The sequence below is a fragment of the Heliangelus exortis genome, chromosome 2 (assembly GCF_036169615.1).
Source record: "Heliangelus exortis chromosome 2, bHelExo1.hap1, whole genome shotgun sequence".
Lineage (NCBI taxonomy): Eukaryota > Metazoa > Chordata > Aves > Apodiformes > Trochilidae > Heliangelus > Heliangelus exortis.
The window spans coordinates 80,937,723-80,963,040 of record NC_092423.1 but is presented as its reverse complement, the minus strand read 5'-3'; the positions used below and the strand labels follow the sequence as shown (position 1 = coordinate 80,963,040).

The following is a 25,318-nucleotide window of genomic DNA, read 5'->3' as shown; positions in this document are numbered from 1 at the left end:
TGCAGAATCTGGCATTTCAACTTGTTAGATTTAATCCCATTAATCACAGCCCAGTGTTCCAGTCTATCAGGATCCCTCAGCAGAGGACTCAAGGAAGTCAGAAGTGTTTCTTCTAGTCATGAAAAGCATACAAGAGAAACTGCTCAACGGACTAAGAAAAATGTCACCTCTTCAACTTGTTTAAATCTCTAGTAGGAAAAAATAGAAACACAGCTTCCTAATGCATCCTTATTTTCTGTTCCTTGGATACCTGTCAAAACTTGAAACTATGGTAGAAGTAAAATAAGCACCGTATTTTAATTCTGTGAGAGAAACTGTTCCTTTAAACAGGAATACCACCTACACCTTCATCTTAGGGTCCACTGAAAAATCTGCTTTGGCTTCCAGGAGGCTTGTCAACTATGTATTAACTATGGACTATTCAACTATGCATTAAGAGAATATTCAATATAAATTACTGATTTTGTACTAAAGAATATCAGGTTACTATTCAATAAATAATTCATCTCTGAGTCTCATAACTGGTAGTAACCTTTGCTCTCAGTTATCTCTAGAAAATTCTTAAAATTCCAGTTGGCTTTAAACTTTTTGGTTTAGTAACCTTTCAGGTTTTATTATTTTATTTTGCTAAGAAATATACTGCAAGTTGTTATGGTCCGGAGTAACATTAAAATTTATTTATGTTCATAAATGTTATTTTGAAGGGTGAGAAATACACAGTTACATACTGGGATTCTTACAAAAATAAATTACAAAACGTGCAACTGGCCTTCTTTTTTAAATTTTATATTGTGTAGATGAAACTTTACATCTTTGGACAGTAAGGCTATCTGTCCTTTTATAATCAAAAGCATACTCCTTCCTGCTCACCAAGGACCATCTTTACAGTCAATTGATCCATTAATTTAGTGCAGTTGTTCAGACACTTACTTGCTGCATTTTGATTCTTCAGTCATTCTGGATGTTTAGTATCATTAAAACTATTAATAGAATGACAAAATGAACTGAAGTTCTCTCTTTCCATTTCCAGGTTTTTTTCCAGGCTATAGCATATGGAACTATATTATGAAAAAGCAATCTGCAGAGAACGGCAAAACCAGAATATTATGCTACTTGTTTATAGAAAAAAAAATGGAGCTATTACAACAAATTCTGTATTTTCAGCACAGATATATGTATTTAAGAAATAGATAACACTGAAGTCAATAAAAATTCAGATGCTTAAGAAATTGCATTGGCCAATTCAATTTTTGTTTGCATTGCTACAAAAAACATATATACCCTCGATCTCTAAAAACATGTTTATATTTTAGTCTAGTCTAAGAAGAAATAAATGGAATGGATGAAGTAAATATTTGGTTACATTAAAGTGAACACAGCCACTAGACTTTCATGCAGTTAAATTGTTACATGTTAAAGGGAAATTACTCTTTGGTACCTAAACTGCCAAGTTATTTTTATATCTGTATCTCAAATTCTCTTTTTAAAATATTCACATATTCAGTATAATTGGGTGTAATTCATAAAATACGACTTCAATTTCGCTTTACCTTTGGGCTTGCAAAGCAATCAGTTTTAAAAAAAAAGAACTTATCTCACTTATTACTTACAGGTATTCAGGTCAGAGATGGAGCAAAATACAACCAAATAAATGTTTCAGCATTTAAAACAAGACTAGATTTTGCAACTAAGTGCCCAGCTTTTGACTTCAACATCTCTCTGAAAATCAAACACTGAAAAACCTAGACACCGAAGCTTCTCACTGCTTTTACATGGAAATGCTGATGACTTTGAAAACTGCCAATTGCACGACCCAGAATAAAACATAATTACTGGGGTACAGGGAACCATCTCCATCCTTGAATTCAGTTGGAACTTTTTGATTTGTTATGCTACTTTCATTTGGTGTCCCTTGGACAGCTGGTAAGTTATGCTTCTGCTGCAGCCCTCTATTATTCTCACTGCACAAACACAAATTCCAAGGTTCTCCACCTGCTTTGCGGGCTGTTAATATTCTAACTCATGGTATTCAGACTGTGATCCATGACACAGTTGGTTGACAGTGCATCAAACATCTCCTTGGCTTGGCTAAGGTAAGCTGAGTATCCATTAATGGCACATTAGCATACTTATAAGAATTTGAGGAACAGCATGTGGATAGTACCTAATGGTGACCAAGGTAAGACAACAGAATTTGATGTACATTTTTAAAATATCTGAAAACTGGCAGTATGAACACTTCTAAGAGCTCAACTACATTAAACCAAATAACAGTGCTAAATAACCAAGTTAGGATCTCAGTTGTCTGTGCCTCTGAGAGTTCCCTAAAAATATGACAATTTCAGGCAAATACTCCAGTACTGAGGAAAAAGTATTAAAAAAATTAAGAGGACTTACACATCAAACAACTCAACATTAGTTTAAGAATTTTCGTACACAACAAGGAGACCATCACAGAGGAAAGAATTATCTACAAGTCAGCAGTACTGCAGTCACACAGGAATTCTCTTTTTATGGAACAGATTTTGAGGGTTTTAGCACAGCAAGCACTTTACAGTCAATGTCAACAAGTGATATATAAAACTGTAAATACTTTTAAATGCCCATGCTCAGTTTTTGATTACAGGGTTTTTTAATTATTTTAATTTTGTCATAACTTTTTACTGTGAGTCTCCATTCCAGTTCAGTTATTTCTATTTATGTTTCACCCCATACCATACAGTTCCCCTTCACCTTTCTTTATGGCACAGGTCATGAGTATAACTGTAGTTAAAGAAAGAAAGTTGCTAGTTTGGACATACCAGTATTGTAGCCATGTCTAGGCAAATTAGCAGCAATACAGTAAATCTATTTCACAACACATGAGCACTCATCTGGTGCAGGAGAGAACTTCAGCTTTGCTTTATTTACTTATTGTATTAACAAAAAAGCCTAGAAATACATCCTGACAGCTGTTCTTTAAAGTCTGCTGTAATCAAGCACAATGAAGCTTATCTATATTAGAAACAAAACTAACTTCTCATTCAGGGATGAGTTAAACTATAAAAACTAATCCAACAAACATGTAAAAGGTGGACTATAAAAGCTATATAAGCTGTTACTTTGCCCAGTAGTCATTTAAGTTACTTATTATATCCCTGAAACCATGGCTTCGACTAGTTGCTAGCAGGTGCTGATTCCAACTGTGATGCTTCTGAATCTGCATTAAAAAAAAAAGATTAAAAGATTAAAGTTCTTAATACTTCAACCACAAGAATAAAAGTCAGCTAAAAATCTCAGTTTCTCACATCAATATGCATACAAATTCAAGTACTTTTAATTTTTAACTAACAAGACAGACTACCTACAAACTTTGCAATAGGATACAAATCTACAACCCAAAACAAATGGGTTATAGATTTTCATATGCAATGGGTTCTATCTGCTGTATGATCTATTTTGGACTTATCCGGGGCAAAAGATAAGAGAGAAAGCTCCATCTCAAAAGGGATCAGCAAGGTGCTCATGCTGCCAATTGCTTTAATGAGCAGACAAGAGAACCCAAGTGGGAAGGAAATACAAGCCCTACTTGTAAAAGGACGGGGTCAAAGCTTGATCAAGGTCTGGATGAAGCCATACCAATAAAAGCATTAAAAATACCTCATTTTACATTGAGATATAGAATTAATCTCAGAATAGCTATGACTGATAAAAGAGGGCAATATAATCAAAGCAGATGTCATGTTACCTAAAAATTTGTGAAGGAACATAATCTCAAAAATGAGGTGTATCTATATATGAAACTATGCAGCATACTAACTTTTCAGGCACCTTTACAGCACACCCATCATTTTGTTCTCTATGCCTGAGCAGTACAACCAAACCAATATAATGATTGCTCTGAAAAACCTTCAGCCTTCTTTATATCCCACACGTCCCATTGAAAGCATATTTCACATTAAAAGAAAATATCTATCACCAAATAAATAAATCTGAGGTTTGAAAAATCCCAAAGCCTTTAATTTTACCCATAGTAATGGAAAATAAAAATGGCAGTGCACACTAAAGTTAAATTGAATTTGAAGACAAAAGAAGATGCTAAGGAAGAGCACGTTTAAGCTCCACAGTTGAATTTTGAGGTCACTGAGCCTTCCACTGAGCCATCCTCAGCATTATCAGAGGTTGGAAATTTAAACAGGCTTTCAAGAGTGGCTTCGCAGGTTATGCATCCTCTTTGAGGTTCAGACTGAGATCTAGCTTCACCCCTTAGTTTTATAGCAGGTTTTCTTCTGAACAATAGCACACAACTTCTAGTTTTCTGTTTGCCTGTTTTCTTCTGATACTCACCTGGACCAAGGGGTTCTGCACAAACACATACAAAATATTACTGTAGATATATTAAAGGAAGATGCAAAGATGAATTCAGAAAGTGCTAAAGTGTCACAAAACCTGAATTAACTGGCCTCTGAGGCTTCCACACATTGATATATCAAGGTCAAGAGAGTTATGGCAATCCACAGTGTATACACAGGCATTTGCTGATACAATTTAAAAAGAATATAAATCTTGAAGATTGCCATGTGTGTGTCCAATAGCATTTTAAAAGGTTGCTATAGAAAACTGATACACCTACCATGGCTACCAAGCCACTTCAAAAAGCCTAAGCAAAAACTCTTTGACAGAAGTAAGTGGAATTTCCTATCCCTGTAACTTTTATATCTGTTTTCATTTCATAGCAGTTACCACTAAGAGTGACAGAGGTTTGAAATTATAGGTAACACTAAATAATTTCTTTTCTCTCTTATAATACTGTTGCAACTCCTCTGTCTTCAATAATGCACATATACTTATTTTGACAAAATTTTATGAACAGCGATCTATTTCTTAAACACAAGTATCAACGACACTTGTCACAGGAGTTTCAGAAAAATACTAGGTGTCAAAGACTATTCACAGAAAACAGGCAACAAATATTTTATGGTATGTTTAAATTTAGGCAGGAAGACGGCTGTGTCTGCAGTATTTTACAAAAAGACATCACACAGCATACTTCTGCAATTGTAAACATGAAAAAAATCCATGAAAGTCCCAGCCCTCCCTGTCTACAAAGAGGAGTGCTGCTTTCTTTAGCAGGTCATAGGGATTTGTAAGATAAGCATGATAATGCAATAAGTTTCATCACATTCAAAGCAAGCCACATAAATTATTCAGGCTACCCTCTGCTGTTACCTTGAGATCCAAACTCACTTTAAAACAAAGAGCATTCAGTAATAATTTTACCTTCGGACTGCTCACTATTTTGGGATGTTTCTTGAACCTTATTTTCCTGTCCAGAATGCTGCTCAAACCAGTCAGTCCCATAGCCATTGCTTATTAATTTGCTAAAGTTTACTGCTTCACCTTTTCTCTGAGTAGACCTGTAAATCCAAATATATTAAGGAAAACAATAGCATAAATAAACAAAAATGGCAATTAGGTAGGAAAATTTTATTTTGCACAGAAAGCATAATAGCCATATAAGGTAATCTATTTCTAAATAACTCAACACATATTCTACATGTGGCCATCTAAGGAAAAAAAAAACAACAGCAAACAAAACCACTAAAGCACACAAATACACTTGACTGAATAATTTTTCATAGAGCCATCCACTTGATTGCAACTTAACATTTGTAAGACAGTTGTGATCATAGAGACAAAGAAGCGAAAAAGGAAAATCACACTAAGAACATGTAAGTAAAAAAGACTGATAATACCCCTGTGCCACACGAAGGTGAAACTGTGTCACATAAAGTTGCTCATAAACTCATTAAACAGTCTAATGATTTCTTTTACATCATTAACATAATTCTAAAGCATATTTGGACTACTGATAACTGTGAAGTAGATTTTTAAGATAAAGTACACAGGAACAATTGAGTTCTGAGCACAAGTGATATAAGAATTTGCTTAAAAGACTATTTTTTCCAGGTGTTCATTACAGTACATTTGCTGTGCCTGACCTTATATGGCCATCTTATTTGAGTTTGAGTTTTCTTAAATTGGTAGCCCTACTTGTGTCTCTGTACCCTATGCTTATGGAACTAAAAATATGCATTATAGTTCGCATCTGCTCATCAGTATAGAGAAAGAACCTAGTCAGTATAAGACAATAAAATGTGCTACATTAAGACATGTAACTGTATGCTTAGTTTTCCTAAAGCAAAGTTGTACTTGATAGCTTTCATATATGAGTGAAAGTATTATTCATTTATTTGTTTGTAAAATTATTTTAGTATGAAAGAGGATAGCAAGTTGAGTAGCTGTAAAAATCCACAAATCCACACAAGTATCCAATAATCTCTGCATTTTCACAAGGAGCAATATGACTTGCATGCACAAATAACTGCAGTCAGAAGTTAATTAATTTAATCAGCATATTACTTACCCAGCTGGGGAAGAAATCTTATTTTCCCCACTGAATTCCTTGTCTGTAGAAACATTCGGCATTTTGCTTGAATATTCAGGGTTTACAGCTGGGAGCTTGGCTTGCATTAGAGAAATCTGAACAAAGAAGAGCAGTTATGATAAAATAACAAAGAAGGTTAGATTAGGTTAGGTTATAGGCCCTAAATGACTTCAAATTTTACTATCTATATTATTTCCATAAATAGAGAAGTATAAAGGATCAGCTGTTTGTGTCAAAAATGCAAAATATGCTCTCCACAAGCTTTTTTCCTCTTCTACCCAAAGTTAAGCCTCCAATTGTTTTCCCTGTTGCAAACACTCATCTGGGCTCATGTCTTTGTATGAAAACATTCCAGACTTACTGAAGTCAGTAGGACCAGAAATTCTTTTCCAGTTTAATTACTTTTTTTCCTTCATAAAAAGCATCCCATGTAATAAAAAACAGTTGTGGTATGTTAATTAGAGCAAATGTCCTGTGTTGCATGTTTAAAAGAGAAAAAGGTCAAAATTGTGTTTAAGAAATAGCTGAGGAGGCATTTTCACTTTTCCAAGCCTCTATTTAACAGCTGTCAAGTTTCCCAGATAAAGAAAACTACACAGGATATCTTTTAAATGTTCTTGGTTTAAAGCATTCTCTCCCTTTGTGAAGACACAGCAATGACATACACTAAAAATTATTACCTAAATTTATTATACACACATAAACACCCCTTCATTAGTCTCAGATTCAAGAAACATTAAATGTGATATGTATATTGCCTGGCTGGTATATGAAGAACAAGAGATGCCTGCTTCCAGCATGGAAAGCTAAAAGTACCTGAATGAAATCCTGACTGCCCTGAGATCAGGGAGAAAATTCTAGATTACATTTCATCTGAGGTAAAATCCTGACCTCAGATGAGTAAGCCTTTTGCTACAGCACATACAAACATGTGTATGGATACATAAATACACATATGCTTGAGGCAAGTGCCTGAAAGTGATGACTTCAGTCATGAAGTGGTAATCTCACTTGTGCCTCAGGAAGATGGCCTAAATCTGATGCTAACCACCTGCAACAGACCTCCCACCCATCCACAGGCCTGCCTCTTTCTTAAGGTCACAGCATTTCCAACCAAACCAGGCTGGTCCACATGATGATTAGGCAAGAGGATGCTTCCACCTGGGCTAGGAGTGCATCACTTTGCCATGAGCACAAAGGCTAAACCCTTCATGCACTAACACGTCTTTGATGCTTAGCAAAGTTCCAAGAACGTGAATTATCCCTGCACTTAAGGCATTAGGAAGGAACTACAGGACCCATTCCAGGGCATGGAGAACCATTACATGCTTCTCCTGATCTCCAGTCCTCTACACGGTGACAACCACAATATGAGAAACAGTAGAAATTCTAATACTTGAGAACAAAGTGCCATAGAGGCTTAAAGCTCTAGAGCAAAGGCCCACTTGGGAACAATGTTTTCCAAACAAGTATCCTTAGAGGTTACATCATTTCTGCACTGGTACCAAAGGAAGTGGTATTTATCTCCTCAATTGCATCACATATCTCTGTTCTGAACAAATGCTTAGCCGGACTGGACTGAAAATTATTTTCAATATATTTGGTAATACTTAAGGTAGTTTGCTGCTGCAGTATCATCATGTAGTCAGACAAAGAAACTGAATATTACTTAGAAATTTGCCTTTGGTGTTTTGGAAAACATTTATTTCAAAATACAAGATACGTAATGAGAAAACGAAAATCAAGATTGTTGGATAGGAGTAGTTCCATTGTCTAACCTGGAGACTCTGCAGAAAGGTACTCTTAAAAGATTGGATAGAAACTTCCTGTAAGATGAGATACAAGAAATAGCTATGAAAGAAGTGCCATGTTTTGTTTCCAGACAATGGAGACATTTCAGGGTACAAGAAGGGCACTGTGAAGCTTGGCCATTTCAGAGATAGTGGTGTGGAGGCAGACCTACAGCAAGAGACACAGAACCTGCCTTCTCAGGCATTTAATCTTAGGGAAAAAGATTTGGTAGATTTAGCACCTTAGACAAAACTCAACTTTTACAGATTACGTAAACATTTCCAAATTTATGCAGAAATTAGCCATTCCCATCCATACAAGCCATCATTCAGAATATTCACTAGTTACTCATCTCTACAGAGGCTAAGGACTTTTTTTCTTAAAATTTCCAACATCCACCCCTCTGTTCAAGAGGGAGGTAGAGGTACTCAAGTGCACCAGATGACTTCCCATGTATACTCTAAAGACCTATGGTAAATCATAGAATGGCTAGGGTTGGAAGGGACCTTAAAAATCAGCTAGATCCAACCCTCATGTCATAGGCAGGGACATCTCCCACTAGATCAGGTTTCTCAAAGCCTCATCCAACCTGTCCTTGAACACTTCCAGCGAGGGGGCATCCACAATAAGGTAGCCAAGATTATGGAGGATATTAAAAAACATGAGGCTTCATCATCTAAAATGGGCAGGGGCCAGAAGGATGAGAGAGGATGGGAGATAAGTTTCCAGGACAAAGCCCCAAGACCATGACATAAAGGTTCGTTTTGGGCATAGCGTGAATTCCATTTTTTTTTTTCTTCTATTAAAAGACAGCTAGTACAGTATCTCTGGGGACTCAATAGCATTTTATACCAGAACAACCCCCTCTTCCAGAGCAGGCTTCTGTTCCTTCCTCCTTCTTTCTTTCTGCTCCCAGATTACTAAACAAGAACTGTGTTCATCAAGAGTGAATCGCAGGGGAAATAAAGCCTAAGAAGATATAAACTAACTGCTTTCATTCACACTGAACCATACACACCATATAAGATGACTGGATATTGCATTTTTGCTTCATATGCTATACCTGCAACACCTAAGAGAAAGAGGTCTTTCCTTTCATTTTCTAACTGCAATATAAAAATTTCTTCTGGAATACAGAAACATGGGTGGACTGCATCTTCCCTTCTATAAGAACCCACAGGCCCAGCTAGAAGTGTCTTCACAAGCTCTATAAAACATTGTCACAGATTTCCTCTTGCTTATACCTTCTTTTTCTCTGCATCCTCCTTGTCATCAGCATCCCGCTGCCAGACACTCTTCATATCAAAATCAAAAGGCCCTCTTTTTGACTCATAAGCATCACCATGATAGTCAGAAGCATTGAATTCTTTGTGAACCATATAATCCGGTAGAGAGGAAACATAGCTCCTGCAGACAAAGATTTAACACTTGTTTGTACAAGGGATACACTTGTTCGCACAAGGGATGCATATGTTACACTTGAGTACAAACAGATTCTGAAACACTAACAGGTGAAGAGAGAACCCCAGAAGTTATATGGGGTCTGAGCAGACTCACCGTGGCTCACCAGTTGCTGGGGCATTGGGGCGGTGTGAGTACCAGTCAGGAGCAGCATATGTTGACTGAGAGGACTCCGTTGCCACATGAGCACAGTGCTTCAGTAGGTCTTGAGAGAAAAAGACAAAAGCATTATCTTTGTTTTCAGGTTGCTGTTTTACAGGAAGAAGTGCTTGCTTTATTCAGCAAGAAGCATTTGTCTCCCTCTATGCAATGGAAAGTCAGAACCCTGAAGCATTGCATTCCACTTGCACCTTTTTTATTTTGCTCTAAAGGCTTTGACATGTTTCTAGCGGTCTGTTAATTCATATTTCTGGAAATATGAAAGTGCTGCTCTAAGAGCGCATGCAAGGCTCAAGTCCCTCAAGTTTCCTTCTTAAACAGAGAAAATAAGCTAGGAACAAAACCACAGATCACCTTGAATAAAGAATAGAATATGTGCAGCACTATCACAAACTGAATGTTATCACAAAAAAAAAAACAAAACCAAACAAACAAACCATGTATAAACCTCTACCAAGTGTTCTGATGACCCTTTTTTGTGATATCATTTTCACCAGTTACTTCAACAGCCTCAAGCATAATTTTATAAAGATCTCACTCAGATGTAGCTAAACCATCTTCATCTACTTAGATCAGACACAGTGCAGTACTATACATTTTGCTAAAAGGTACCTATACACAGTAGACTAGAAGGATGTCTTAACAAGACGACCTCTTATGTCATATTTTCAACCACTAATTTCTTTATAGGTTAATTTGAAATAGGTTAATTTCAACATACAAATGGATTCTTCCACCATCACAATGCCATCACACTCAAGCAAAGCCAGAAAAAAAAAAAAAAAAAAGGAAAAAAAAAAAGGAAGAAAAAACCCAAAACCAAAACAGACAAAACCAAAAACAAAAAAGAAAAATCGAACAAGTGAGACAGACACGCACCAGGTTGGCCTCCTTGCTTTGACAGCTTGACATAAGCTGAATCAGTCTCTCTGATCCACCTCCTGTGGCACCCAGATGGCAATTCATTGGGATCTTCTTCAACATCACAAAGACCTGGAATCTGGGACATGGCAGGAAGCGTGTCCTTGGAGGTTACCGACTCCTCCGGCTGTGTCAGTTCCATGGGATATTACCGTCCTGCAATAACAGAAAGAAAAAAATACGTTAATTGCTAACCGCTAGCATCCCTTTATCAGGCAGTTGTGGGCGACACAGTAGACGGAATTTCCAGAAGATCAGATGCAACAAGGCAACACCTTGCTTTCAAGTGTTGAAACAGCATTCAAGTTTTCACGTGAGGAGTTCAAACACAGGGGATCACGCATCTTCATGCCATAAACTATTTCCGAGGACACAAACGGCAGCAAGAAGCAGGAATGAGCAGGAAACACCCAAGCCGTTGGTTCTTGGTTTTCCCCTCACCCACTGAAAACCGCAAACACAGGGTCCTCTCCTTGCAGGGGAGCACCGAGCAGCACCAGCATAAAGCGACCGCAACCACCCGGACTAGAGAACCCCGAGGAAGGAAGCAGCGAACCCTCCCTACTCACCGGCGGCTCCTCCGCTCTCCCGCCGAGCAGACAGCCTCACAGACGCAACAGCCGAGACGCCCGCTCCTGCCCAGCCCCTTCTCCCGGAAAGGGAAGTGAAACCTCGGCGGGGAGGAAGACTTAGGGCAGAGGCGGAGCAGAAGAGCCCCAGTTAAACGGCTCCGGGCGGTCCGGTACTCGCCACAGGCTGTCCGGTGGGTCCGCGGCACCTCCCGCGCCTCTCACCCGACCTGGAGGGGACAGCGCAACGGCCGCCGCACGGATACTGCCGCAAGCCCCGCCCGTCGCCATGGTGACGGGGCCGGTGGGGCCGCACGAAAGGCCCAGGGCCCGCCCCGTTCCCCCCGTTATGGCGGCGCTGCGCCGTGTTCCACACTGCCGGGCGACTTGTGGGGGGATGCGGGTGTCGCTGGCCCGGCTCCATGCTTCGCTCCCCTGTGCGGCCTGTGCTGACTATGAATCAGCTTGATGAATTAACGTGCCCGGCAATTAATTTTTTAATTGCATGGCGAGGGCTGAGGCAGCAAGACTTTAGTACCAGTCAGAACCGAAGGGCTCAAGTCTTCACACGCAAACCAGGCCCAAATCTGCCAAATCTTTCATTACCAGCAATGTGCGTGGGTGCCACAATAGAAGCACGTTTTTCCCTTTGGAGTATGCTTCATGTTGTGTAGAGTCTTCTCCACCTCCTGGGGTAGGAAAAGTTAGCCACTGCCCCTGCTGCTTAAGAGAGCCCTGGCTTATCCCTCCTGGGGTTGCCTTCCTCACCTCTGCACCTGTTCCTCTGAAGCGGAGGGGACTGGAAACCCCCTGTTGGGAACTTTGTGCCATTAGCTGAGCTCCTCTGGTCACAGCAGGTGAAACAGACCAGGACAGAACAGAGCCCTGGGTACTGCCTATATTACCACTGTAAGGTCTGAGCTCTGGAAACACTCACCAAAAAGTAACAGAGGGACAAGCAGCACCAGGGACACTCTCCCCTGAGCATTTTTTCTGCTACAGAAAGGCAGTGAGGAAAAGGATGGTGAAGCTGTCAGTACCCTGGCAGTTAAGCAGTAGGCCCAGGAGTAGCAGTAGGGACTGCAGGTCTTGAGCTTGGCTTTCCTGGTGTCTGGATTGGCTTAGTCCTGCAGAAGCTTAACTCAGTGTTGGGGTTTTCACTAAGTGCACCAGTGGGGCATTTGGTAGTGCAGCAGTTGGCACCATTTTGTTGGGGTTGAAGGGCTCATGATTGACTCCAGAATCTGGGGTGTTGCAAGAAGAGCTGTGGCCATACTTCATGTCTGTGGGTGTGGAATGGGATTCTTTGGAAATGGAAAGGATATAATGAATGGTTTTTTTCTCCTGCCCACCATCTGAACAGTACTTTTGCTTATACTGTTCTCCACCCCATCTCAAGAAAAGGTTTAGCCTGTACCCCTGAGGGTCAACTGCCAGCAAGGCAGAGGGGGTTGTGTGTCTCCCCTCTAGCAGCTGGGTTATGACTAGCCCTTTTTATGGCATAAATGCTGACAAATGATGACTGGGTACAGAGGAAGTGAGGGAGGTTTGAAGGAAAATGCATGCTGGCAAACCATGGGATGCAAGGAGATGCCAATAAACACTCTAGTGGCTGCATCCCACTTCCCTGAAGCTTGATTTGCCAAGAGACAGCACATACCTCTCTGCAAGACTGAAGCTCTTCCTGCCTGTTCCAGGAGGCTCTCAAAAAGCTTAGGGTGCATTAACAAGTCCCTTTTGTTCTACTTACTATCAAACCTCTTGTGCTTCTTTTCCTAAGGCAGACCACTGAGGAGCTGACCAGGTTTCCAGGGGAAATCTTGTGTCAGGAATACAGATCACATCCACTGCCAAAAGAGAAAACATTGGACTGTGCTAAGCTCTTGCAATAACTTCAACAGGATGTATTTGGGAAACCACTTGGGACTCCCTCTGTGCAATCCAAAATGGACTCGTTCCTCATTTTGCAGAGACAAAAGGCTTTCTATGTCTAGTCCTGGCTTTCCTTAAGAGATTCAAGAGACTGCTGCTGCATCCAGATGCAGTGCTCAGGCTGCCCTCATGTTCTTCCCATACCAACCCTCCATCCACACCAGCATAAGTTTTACCATGTTTTTGTTTTGATTACTGCAGTCTGGTGATACCGCTTGCTACTCAAGGCCAGAGAAGTCAGTGGCCATGCATAGCCCACTTCCTTCAACTTCCTCCTTTAAACTTTTAAGACCTACTGAAGCACTACACTGCTGTGACAAGTGCTCTCCAGCAGCATATGCTGTGCTTGACTTGCACTTCTCCAGTCCCCCAGTGATCAATAAGTCACAAGTCTGCTGAGATCCTGCATAACTGCTTGTGTTCTCTCTTTACCAGTTAGTGTTTCAGAGTACTTTTATACTAAAGTGCAAACAAGTGTTAAATCTTTGTCTGTGGGAACTGTTTCCTCTCTACCTGATTATATGATTCACAAAGAGTTTAAGGCTGAGGACCATCATGCTAATACTTACAGGACAAAAAGAGGGCCTTTTTATTTTGGGACAAAAAGTGTTCAGCAGTCACATGCTGAGGACATGCCTCTGTGATTGCACTGTATAAGGCATATATGTAAGCATGAATAAAAGCCAGCAGTGAAGTGTTTGTGTTCTTAGGCTTTGTTTTTCCTGCAGTTCACTCATGGTGAACAGACTTCTTGCTCAGTGGTCCCAGCCTGTCCATGGGAGGCAGGAAATAGATATGTGTGGGTGCTGGTGGGGGTACCCTGCTGGGTTGTGTCCTCACACTCAATTCTGGGCTTCCCATACCTTAGGGAGCTTCTGGCCACCTGCACAGGGTATAATGGGCTTCATTTTCAGGTGTATGAAGAGAGCTGATGGATACAGCACAATCAGACACTGTAGGAGTTTCACAAAATCCATGTCATATGCACTTACATCAAAAGGAAGACTGAAAATAACAAGTGAGACGCAAATTGAAGAAGAAAAATAGGGCAAGCAGTTCTGTGGAAGTACCTTCTATGACAGGTGCTGTTTTTCAGGGTGCTCTTGGGTTGGCAAGGAGCCCTAGACAGGGTTCATGAGGTCTTAAGAGGAGGAAGGTGATGCCAGCTGGCATCAAAGGTTATCAGTGGGGTAGCTTGGATACTGAGAGCCAAGAGATGAGGACAGCACCCTCCTGAGCAGCAGGGAAGGAGGAGGTGGATAAGGATAGGGGGCTTGCAGGGGAAGTAGATCCTGACTCTCTTGTATGATGTGATTTGCAGATCCTTTGCCCCTTCCAGAGGAGACATGGTGCTGCCCCTTTTGTGAGGCAGTCTGGAGAGTCCCCAGCAGGGAGGGCAAGGATGGAAAAGCATAAAAAAAGATGGGCAATTAAAGGGGTCCTTGGCAACAGGCTGCTGGTCTCCATGATAAACTCCAATTATAACCATTTTTTTGTGTCTGTGATCTAGAAAACTCAGTTGGATTGGCTGGTGAGTAGGTGAACAGCCAGGTACTGGAGATACCAAGGGTTTGGGTAGCAGCTACAAGAGAGGCCTGGGAAAGTAAGTAGGCAGATATGTGTGATCCTCTGGTGAGGTTTCAGCCCAATGCAGAGCTGAGTAGGTGTACTACTGGGTCATTTCTGTATTCATGATTATGTGAGCACTGGCGTCCCAAGCCAGTAAGCTTGTTTACCAGTCCAAATTGCAAAACATGGAAAAAAAAGCTACTATAATCTCCTTGTCTCCTCAATATATTTAGGGAAGCTAGCAATTAAAAAGGTGAAAACAGCAATGAAGAGCATGAATTCTGTGATGAACAAGGGACTTTCAATGTACTTCTACCAGGAGCCCACTGACTGTTGGATGAATTTCAGAGCTACCTGAAGGGGTTGCTTCTTGCAAACCAAACCCACCCCCACCCCCAAAAAAAAAAAAAAAAAGAAAGAAAGAAAGAAAGAAAGCCAAAAACCACCTCTAACGGGTGGTTAAAGTCCTTTATCTAATGCACATGCCTGGAAGATAGGACTTCAGACATGGAGTAGTATTCTTAGTTGTGTATTAGAGATATGTTGTCCAAAAAACTGGAAAGATTAAAGTCACCAGATGAGGTCACTGTTGTGCAGTGTATACGTGATGAGCACACTGGACTTTTGAAAAGGTGCTGCTAGCAACTTCCAAAGGGCTAGGCTCTGTTTACACTGCCAGTACTTTGGCAAGTAGACTCTATCAGACATGTACCTTCAAGGGGTGGAATTTTATTATGACCACAGTTGAAGCAGTGAGTGGTTTGGATAATATTTACCTTGCACACATTGTGTTGAGGTTGCAAGCTGTAGCACGATTAAATCAAGAGTTTGCTGTACAAGCAGCAACACAAAACAGACACAGGCAGATAGAGAGACAAGAGACACAGACAGATAACGGGTCACATTTTAAAAATAAATTAGCATTGGAATGGTGTCCTGGGCATGGAATTAAATGGACTTTTCACTGACTCGGTTGACCTCAGAGTAATGGTAGTGGAGAAAGATTAAGCAGGGTGCTTTAAAAAATGAAATTACACAATGGTGGCACTAACTGGGGAACAAACTTATGGGAGGCCTTGCAATTCTTAAAATCCTGACAAAGACTGGTATTCCACTGTATAAAAAGTTTTGAACGATCTCCTGTGCTGAACAAGCAAGATGCTTTGAACACCCCAGTGTGGCATCTGGGAGATCAAGTGACAGTTCAACACCCATCACTCAGAAAACTGAGTTACTTTGCAGTCCTTTTGAAAGAAAGGAACATAGGAAATTGCAGATAGTATTGGAGTGAAATTTAGCACTACTAAGGCTTGGATATAGTCCAAGTCCTAAGTCTTCTTTCTCACTCCCTAGAAGTATCAAGGCTAGGACAGTTATGCAAAGACTCTATAATTGGTCAGGCCATGGGTATGATAAATGGAAAGGATGCAACTACTGATACCTTTAATATTAGCCTAAGCCCTTGGGGAAAATCCCAAGATTTTCACGGAAATGTATGCTGGTGCTCACAAGTTTGTTTCTAGTACCAGCAGTGCCATTGCTTGTGTTGCCATGCACACATTAATTATAAATTAATATGAACTACAAGCCAATGTAGTGGGAATCCTGCTATTTTAGGGACCCTATTTTTTGATTGGTGCCAATATTGTAAGCACTGTTTTATCAAATCCGAGGTGTAGCAAGCGAAAATAATCTGTTTAGTGGATCTGTTTATTACTGCACCATAAAGAAGGAAAGAAGAACCCATTTACCAATACACCACACTCTCCATTGGTTTTTTTGGCTACTAGATTGTGGCTGCCAGTTCAAGGGAGCAAATGCATGGATACCAAAGGTAACCTAATCAATACTCGGATTTAAAATGGGGAAACCATGAACAGCACTACCCTGAACATTTTGTAATACAAGATCCTTGTACAAAAAATATGACCTCAGGTACCTGCTATTTAAGCTAAGTGTATACTCTACGGCTGTACTTGGTTTTGCTTTGTGATGATCTGTTTAATGAAAGAATGACTTTATAGAAACAAAACCCTAATTCACATTGATGCTGGTGGAATATTGACCTACAACATGGACAGCACCATTAGTACTAATATGGGACATGGTACATTCCCAAACTGAAGAATATTAATCACCAAATATAAAAAAAGCAGTTGCTTATCAAAAGCAGATGACTATTTCTACCAGGTACAATAGTGACCAGATTGCCAAGATCTCAACAGGAATTGAGCAAGCTGCTAGACATCATTGGTATGAGATTTTTATGGGTTATGCACCATATGCTACTGATACAGTGTCTTATGTTGCATCTTATGTTCATTATGTTGTTGTTCTGTACTTTGTTTTCTATTAGTATATTTATATATCTAGATTTATTGCTAACATCACCATGTTGAAAGTATACTACCTAATAACAAACTGTAATGCTAGACTTCCATGGAAGTGCTCAAATCTTTCCCCTACCCTCATGCTCAGTGAGGCCAGAAGAGTAACAGTACCTTCTCTACAGAGGTATGGGATTTACCAGACTTCAGGCCTATACCAGGTGGTAGACTGTGCTTGTTTGCTTGATTTCAGCACAGATTTTGGCCCAACACAAAGCTCATGCTAAAGCCTGATGTATGGTTGGACCAGTGCCATCAGGCTAAAGTGATGTACACTGGATGAGAGGGTAGATTTGTGATGGTAGTGCTTTTATGAGGTAATGAATTTAATAATTAATGAAGGTATGAATTAGGGAATTATCAAGTTAGACTAGCCCATTGAAAGGGTGTTGAGCCCTTGTTTGATTTTTACCTAGTGAGGTAATGAAATAAAGATTAGTACACAAAGTACCTTTTCCTTTAAATTTGAGAGATCCAAACAAACTGTGATGTGTGCCCTGCAGGACCTGCTTACATGACATTGCTGGCACTCCAGTCACTGCTGGTTTAACATGGGATAGGTTTTCATTCAATTGGTTCTGTCCCTTTAGTATTGCTTACCTATACTAGGACTGAAGTTTTTATAGTGAGCTGACACCTGTAATAGTACTATGAAAATTGTCATTGTATGTTGACAGTAAAAGAAAACTTATTTCTATTTTTTTCAGCTCTGATGACAAGCTATGGCTTGGTTTCTTCTCTGTATTCTCCCACAACATTAAACATAATAATTTATTAGTGCAGGGAGAAAAGAGGACAGGAGTGGAAGACCCTGGCATTTCTTATAACTTCATTTCCTGTTTTGCTCCTGGGTGGTTTATGGAGGTATCAGCTTTCACTGAGCAAAAAAAATTCCTTCCCCTGAGAGGCTGGAGTCGTGCCATCATACTGCTTCTTGCTTGACAAGTGTGTATTAACTAAAATGGTTTGTTTCATCTGCTATTTCTGGTCCCTTTGTATTAACACCAAGCAATGATTAAGAAAGGTCTTTTCTATTTTCTTCCAGCTTTTTAGAAGTCACGATCACAGACATAATGTGTGATAATAAGGTATATAATTTCTACACAAAGGTTTTTTCCTATCAAAAGAATAAGAGAATTAGTCATATGCTAACCTGCATACTTAATGGAAACACTACAGGACTACAGGAAAACATCGTCAAACTCTTCATTTCCCATACATTCATCTTTTTTTTTTTTTTTTTTTTTTTTTTCTGGTAGTCTTAAGTCATTCATAATTCATGGTTCTCTTTTTTTATAAATTGTATTTTTTATACAGTCAGGTGAATGAAACCACGCCACTTTTCTGTGCAGCATTGTTTTCCCAAGGTTAATTATATATCCGATCAAATTATTTGGACCAAGAATTTTTTTCTTAGAATTAAGTCTATGGTGTCATTGGGGTTTATGCCAGAGTCAGTCACTGTGCACCAGTTTTTCTTCAGAGTCAGGAATAAGGATTGCTGGTCACAAAAGTCCATAACAGTTTTGAAAAGAGGTTGGGAAATGATTTAACCCCACATCATAAGCACCTCTCACACTGCAAAAAAGGTAGTCTCAACACATTTTCTAGATCATGCTGGGCAAGCTGGAAACACTAAGAAGGCAGGAGGAGTGTCTGATCTTTATTCAAAAGAAAAGGCTTTAATGGGAATAAACACTTCACCTTCCCAGAGGTAAGGCCTGCCCCAGCTCACTCAAAGAAAAATGAAGGATAGCACAGGACAGCAGCCTGGTCAGGACAAGAAAAGAAAAAGAGCAACAAGCTGTGCCAAGCAGTGCAAAAGAAATGGGAAACCCAGAAAAAAGTCACCTGTTCAGTTCCTCACCCCAGGAAGTATTTTCACCATAATGAAAACCAAAAGACATAATCAAGGAGGAGGTCAAGTGGGAAAGAAGGGGTGATTCTCACAGTGATGGCAACCATTTTCCATGAGAAATTGCCATCATAAGAGTGTCAGTGTTTGCAGGTGAGAGGCCCTGGCCACAGCAGCATGAGAACAGTAGAACTTAACCTATTTTTAGCTATTAAAATTTTACTTCAACTCCACTAGCATTAAGCATTTCTACTTCAGTTTTTCCTTTTAAAGGCAGGTCCTCAATCACTCCTTTGTTTCAGCTGCTGCAAATTTTAACTGGTACAAGAGGTAAACATCTGAAAGAAGTCTACTGTTCTTCTAGTTAAGTGAAATTCAGACAGAAATGCTCCAACTGTAATGGCTTTTATTTTTGGTTTGTACAAGAGGAGGAACTCAACTTTCTGTTCAGCTTTAGAATTTTTTTTCTTCCCAATACCCAAAGACAAGTTAAAATTTTCCTGGGTTTTTTTATGTGTAAATTAGTGAAATAAAAATCATAGTATCTTCTCTTAGTTCTTCTCAAGAGCTTTTCAGATCTTTGACTAACATGCTACCAAAATCTCTAGGAGCTGTGTTTGGGTTGCATTTACAAAACACATACAGTTTTTATGTGCCAGTTCTAAAATCTTAGGGGAAATTAACATAAATCCAAAATTGTTTGAGATTATCTCATAGAAAGGTAGAAATCCGGGAAACTACAAGCCTTGCTTGAAGCTGCTGTTGCCGACTTTTATTTTGGGTGAAACTGAGTCTGCCCCCACTGGAAGATTTCATCCACAGAATTCTCTCCAGTAAACTCATTTATAAAAGCTTTAGTGATGACTGCTCTCAGAGTTCTGAAATATTTGTAATGAATCATTCATTGCTGCATATTGGCCTCCTCTTCTCCCACTGAGTCATAATTTTCGGTAGGAGTAAGCATAGGCAAAATGAAATCTTATTGAGTCTCCTTTGCTTTTCCCTGATGATTGCTTTACTGAACATCAGAGTTAATTAAAAGGCTGCGAACAGGAATTGAATTTGGCGATAAGAAAAGGGCACCTATCATTAACTTCAGTGGTAATTGGAATAATGAGAACATACAGGAAAGGCCCTGAGTACCAGATACAATATATAGATAAATCACAGGTGTCAAGCTTCAAGATTACCAATGAGAAAACCATCTGCTCAGTTGCTAACTGAACTTAAAAGCATTTGAAATTCAGTAGTCATCTCCAGGACAAGCTCGCAGGTTCTATAAATTCTGAAAATGAAGTTCTGCATCTGTTAAAATATCCCAACTCACAAGAGGGAAGGTTTTAGAAATTTTTCAGAACTTTTCCACACTGTTCTGCATCCTTGATTAAGAACAGACTCCGATCTATCAGCACAGTTTAGAGGAATGGACAGGAGGTAAGGAAATGGCTGTGCTGAGACGTTGAGTAAACATGTAGAATTTGTTGCTCTTACAAAGATAGTGCTGTTTCTGCCTTGACTTGGGACAGTAAGGATGATATATATGACAAAATCTAACAGATTGGGCATTATATTTTATGATATTTTCATTCATTTTTAGCACCATACAAGTGTTTTGCAACAAGCAACAATTCTACAAATGTAGATACTATGCAGAGTAGAGAGACTACATGGAGTCTTCCTGTGTCTCTGGTCTGCCTGGGTCAGCCTCGTCTGTTAGACACAAACATGCATTGAAACAGGTTGCCTGAAAGCAGTGTGGAGTTTCCATGCCTGTAAATAAACAAAACATAACTGGACAAGGTCCTGAGCAACCTGAAATAAGTTCATGCAGCCTGGAGAGTGTGGCAATGGAGGAGCCTCCTGACATGTGTTACTTTATGGTCCTCTCAGTCAGTGTAAACTACCTGGTGGAACAGGAGAGCAACAGGCAAGAGACTGTACAAGTGTGAGGAAAGCTCCTGAGCTCTTTCTAGACCCTTTTAAGACTAGATAACATGACACTTCTAAGTGGGAAGTAGTTTGTCAAGGCAGGTAGGTGGGCAAGGGCAAGATCTGATGTCTGCCTGCTCCTGCTGGATAAATTGATCAATTTGATAAATTGATAAAATTGATAAATTTAATCACCATGGCTTTAAGCATCACATTGAGAATGACTTTTTCCGCTGATATAAACAATGTAGCAAGACATTTGGAAGGGATCCCTGAAATTCAGCAGGTCCCAAGCCCCATACTTTAAGAAGAATAATTTCAAAGTTAATTTTCATCTACAATGTGTTTTATATGAGGGAGATCCTCGAGTCACAAGGCAGAAAAACATGAGTTGGTAGTCTTATTTTTATCTGGCAAGAAAATTTAGAATTAAATCAAGCATTTTGCTACTTATCCTAGCATACTGAAATGGAAAAATAAAACCAAATACTGAGTAACAGACTAGAAATCACTTGCTGTAACTAAAGAGATAATAGATCATATATAAGTTATTGGTTTTGATAGGTATCATTTTCATTTTGATCAGTGGAATGTGGTTATATTATGAATTATAAATTCTAATGGAAATAAGAGCTTATTAAGAAACTGGAATAATTCCGTGAGTCGAAATATCAGAGACATTATTGAATTAAGAATTGTGAGGAAATCACAGAAAATTGGCAAGGAGGCTTGTAAACACGCTCAAGTGTCTGTCAGCCGAGGTGCAGAAAAACACATATACTGCACTAAACCCCTGTGCTTAGATATCATAGGCCTGTGACAGATACCCTGTGGAACATGCTGAAGATTCCTGCCCTGCTGTGGGGAAGATCAAAGCACAGTGATAAACTACGCCTGCGTGAATCCTTGAAACCCAGGTGGAAAGCAGCAGGTCAGGCAGTCCTCTAGGAGGGACCAAGCTCCACAGAGCCTGTGTTCCTCCTTGTGTGCCCTTGCCCCAGTGCTGCTTCAGGGATCCTGTGGTTGGCAAGGTAACAGAAATGAATTTACTCTTTGAATTTTATCTGTGGTTCTGTGGCTGTTCCTGTGTCCTGCCTGTGCCAGCTCACGCAAGAGTATTTGCTATTAGCAACCCAGGTCTGCGGGAAAAAATCAAGCTAAATATGAAATGCAGAAAAAGTGGAGAAACTGATGGCATTTTGTGATAAAAATTGAAGATTAATATATTATTTGAATAGGCTTGTGTCTTAATCAATATAAAAATTTTTTTTTCTGCTTCTTCTGCATTTGAGAACAAACCAGACTCCAATTTTGGGCGAGTTAAATCCTCTGTGAGTAACTGTTTCTATTTCACAGCTGTTGAATAATTTATAGCATGACATCTTCTTTGTTTACATCTGGAAACAGTAGTAATTTAATAGCAAGTACAACTCTTTTTACTCAAAATATCCTGTCTACGAAGGAATCTTATCTGTCTGTGTACTCAAACAGTAGAAAATCTCTAGAGGGTGTATTTGGATGTAGAAGTCAGGGAGAGTCCTTCAGATGGACTATGGGGAGCCAAGAGACTAACTAGAATTCACAGTCCTGTGTTGAATTTCCATTAGCAAGAGAAACTGATGATAGAATCACTTCTGTCAAGTACTCTTACTCATCAGTAAAGACAGTTCAAAACATCTACTTTCCCTGAATAAACTGGAAATTGACTGCTAAGAGTTTCCTTGTTTATTATGGAAAATCTTTTTCATCAGTGCTGCTGAAAGGACTCTTCCCTCACAGTTCTAGAAGTTTTTTGGCTGTTGACTCATCTTTGTCTTTGGTGTACATGTGATAACAAATGCTTATGGCTGTTTGCTACTGTAGGAGGCACTGGGACTTTTTTTGGGAATATGCCTCTGCTGACCATGCTGAGGGAAGATGGTGAGATTTCTCTGCAAGCTGCTGGGTCAAAAGAAATTTTAATTGAGTAGGTTTTCAAGAACCCAAGGAATAGAAAGAATAATTTTAAGTACTACAGTACTTCAAGGAAACTTACTTCTGTCATTCATTTTTCCCATCTTTTGCTAATATGACTCCTCTTTTTATTGCTATTTTCTTGATGAATACCCTTTTTCCCCATAACAGATAAAGCTGGAGAATTTTAAATATAAAATTCAATGAAATTTCCTGAAAGCCAATTTTTATTGGCCTAGAATAATATTGCTACGGGACATGTTTTTATTTTTTTCTGTGACTCAGAAGCTCATGTGAGTTACCCATGATTTCAAAGGCAGTCCCAAGAGCTCAGTCAAGGAAATATTTTGGCACCATTTAGCACTGCTCTGTCCTTTGAGCCTAGATGAGACAAAAACAGTAAAAATGAACACAGCAAATGAGTGCCCTTGGAATGAATAAAATGGCATGCATTTATGTCTTTTCTTTAATATCTTGAATTTTAATGATACTACTGAGAATGAGATTCCCTTTACATTTGTAATTATAAAGGAGAGCAGATGGTAATAGCTTAGCTTAAAGTGTTCATTAAAATAGCTTCTTACACGGCCAAGCTTCTGCTTGAATAAAGTACATCAGGAAGATATAAGATATGAGTGACTGCCCTATTCTAATGATTTATTCTTAAAGAAAGCTGTCTTGGAGCAAACTCATCAGAGATAATATCATGTCAGTGTTATCTCTTCCTCTTGAGTTCATGAAACAAGCCCTAGGTTACATGTTTTAAATGTATGCTTCTGGAAGTGAAGACAAGTCTAGAGTCAGTAGGAGGATTTGTATACAAGATCTTCCAAAGTTCTTGCTCTCTTTATACATTTGTTGGTGGCTACATGCAGGATCACTTCTGTGTGGGCTGTGCAGAACTGAAGGAATGCCAATACACCTTTGGATACATCTTGTTAATACGGGTGACTCAACACAAGAGAATTGCTTCAGAGATAGAGCCTAAGCCTCCCATCTTTAAAAAACAATCTGAGGGTGGTGACTGTCAGTCTGCTTTACTCAGCTATTGGAGGAACTCAGGTTGGTTAGAGAAGACCCAGTTTGAGATGCTTTTATTTGCTTGATTTGGGATAGAGCTCCTTAAGTCTTCATAGCAACCTATTTTGTAGTCAATTATGAAGTTTTTTACAGAAGCAAAGATGTATACCCTTCAAAGTGATCATCAGACTAGTCATACATACAAATTCTTTCCTCATTTCATTCTATGAGCCACTACATTTTTAACTGAGCTGTGCAAAAAAGGAAGGCAGTCAAAGAAAGGAATACATCCTCCTAATTATATTGGAAAAAAAAAAAAAGAATTCTGTCAAAAGAATAAATTAGTGTGAACAGGTCACAAGTAATTTTGGACCAAACCTTCAACCTAAGCCCTAACAAAATTTAGTCTCCATGAGACTATGTGGTGGGTACATCCTTTATGACTGTGTGTTGAGAAATACCTTTGTTAACCAGGAGAGGAGTGGGTATAAGATACATAGCACAAGAGAATCCTGCTTTTAGCTATAGAGGAAATACAGGACTTGAATTCACCTAATAGGTGTGCTTCTAAAATAAGATTGCTAGTGCTAACATTTAAAAACAAGAGGTACCTTATATGATGACAAGTAGGTGCTTTTTTCTTCCATTAAAAGATGTACTATAGGCAAGTATCATATTCTTTTCTCATTTGTATGAAAATCATACCACCTCTTTATGATGTCTGTGTTATTATTAGCGTGGAGTGTCATCACTTCATGGTCTTTGATAGGTCAGTGTGAACTAATGCCTACATCAGTGCTTTGCAATAAAATTAGGCTGGCCTGTACGGAATTTCATTACATTTTCTGATTAACTTTCATTACACTAATTTTGCAACACCAACATGAGGTGTTGCACAGTTTGATAGGTCTTCTTTCCTTTAATGATAATTGTACCAGAGAAAGTTCTGAGGACTTACACAGCCACACTTCTCAAGGGATTTTAATGATTGTTTTGCTTTCTCTGATCTCAGAAAATCCTTGCCAAAAATAGTAAAGGTGCAGATAACTAACTACTTTTTCTTTCTTCTACATCACTAATTTCAGTTTAATACCATTCCAGAAAACTTAGACTTTTGAAACTCGTAGCTGCAATATGTAGAGTCATTGGAAAACTTTTTTTCCCATATGTTAATTACTTCCAATAAGTCACAAAATGCTTGCTTACTGAGATAATTTAACACCTGCCAATAGCTCAGACAAGAACACGAGTAGATTTTATTTGTTAAACTTCTGATTTCTAAATTTCGCCTCCGTGTTCTTGTCAATGTATTTCAGTACAACTTTTTAACAGAATATATTGACTG

General features: G+C 39.2%; 1 protein-coding gene and 1 long non-coding RNA gene across 3 annotated transcripts in view; both read right to left on the bottom strand.

The window, feature by feature from the left end:
- Positions 1 to 25,318, bottom strand: part of LOC139793726 (uncharacterized) — a 329,041-nt gene that overhangs the window by 250,551 nt on the left and 53,172 nt on the right. The window lies entirely within an intron of this gene.
- On the bottom strand, positions 1,650 to 10,939 carry C2H7orf57 (chromosome 2 C7orf57 homolog). 2 transcript variants are annotated; one of them, XM_071736721.1, is made up of 6 exons: positions 10,718 to 10,939; positions 9,776 to 9,884; positions 9,463 to 9,625; positions 6,407 to 6,522; positions 5,260 to 5,396; positions 1,650 to 1,992 (listed from the first exon to the last, which is right to left on the bottom strand). In XM_071736721.1, exons 1-6 carry the CDS (start codon positions 10,899 to 10,901, stop codon positions 1,769 to 1,771), a joined length of 933 nt encoding a protein of 310 aa, XP_071592822.1. In that variant the 5' UTR covers positions 10,902 to 10,939; the 3' UTR covers positions 1,650 to 1,768. The 2 variants fall into 2 exon arrangements, with proteins under 2 accessions (XP_071592822.1, XP_071592821.1); XM_071736720.1 differs by lacking the exon at positions 1,650 to 1,992 and adding an exon at positions 2,878 to 3,199.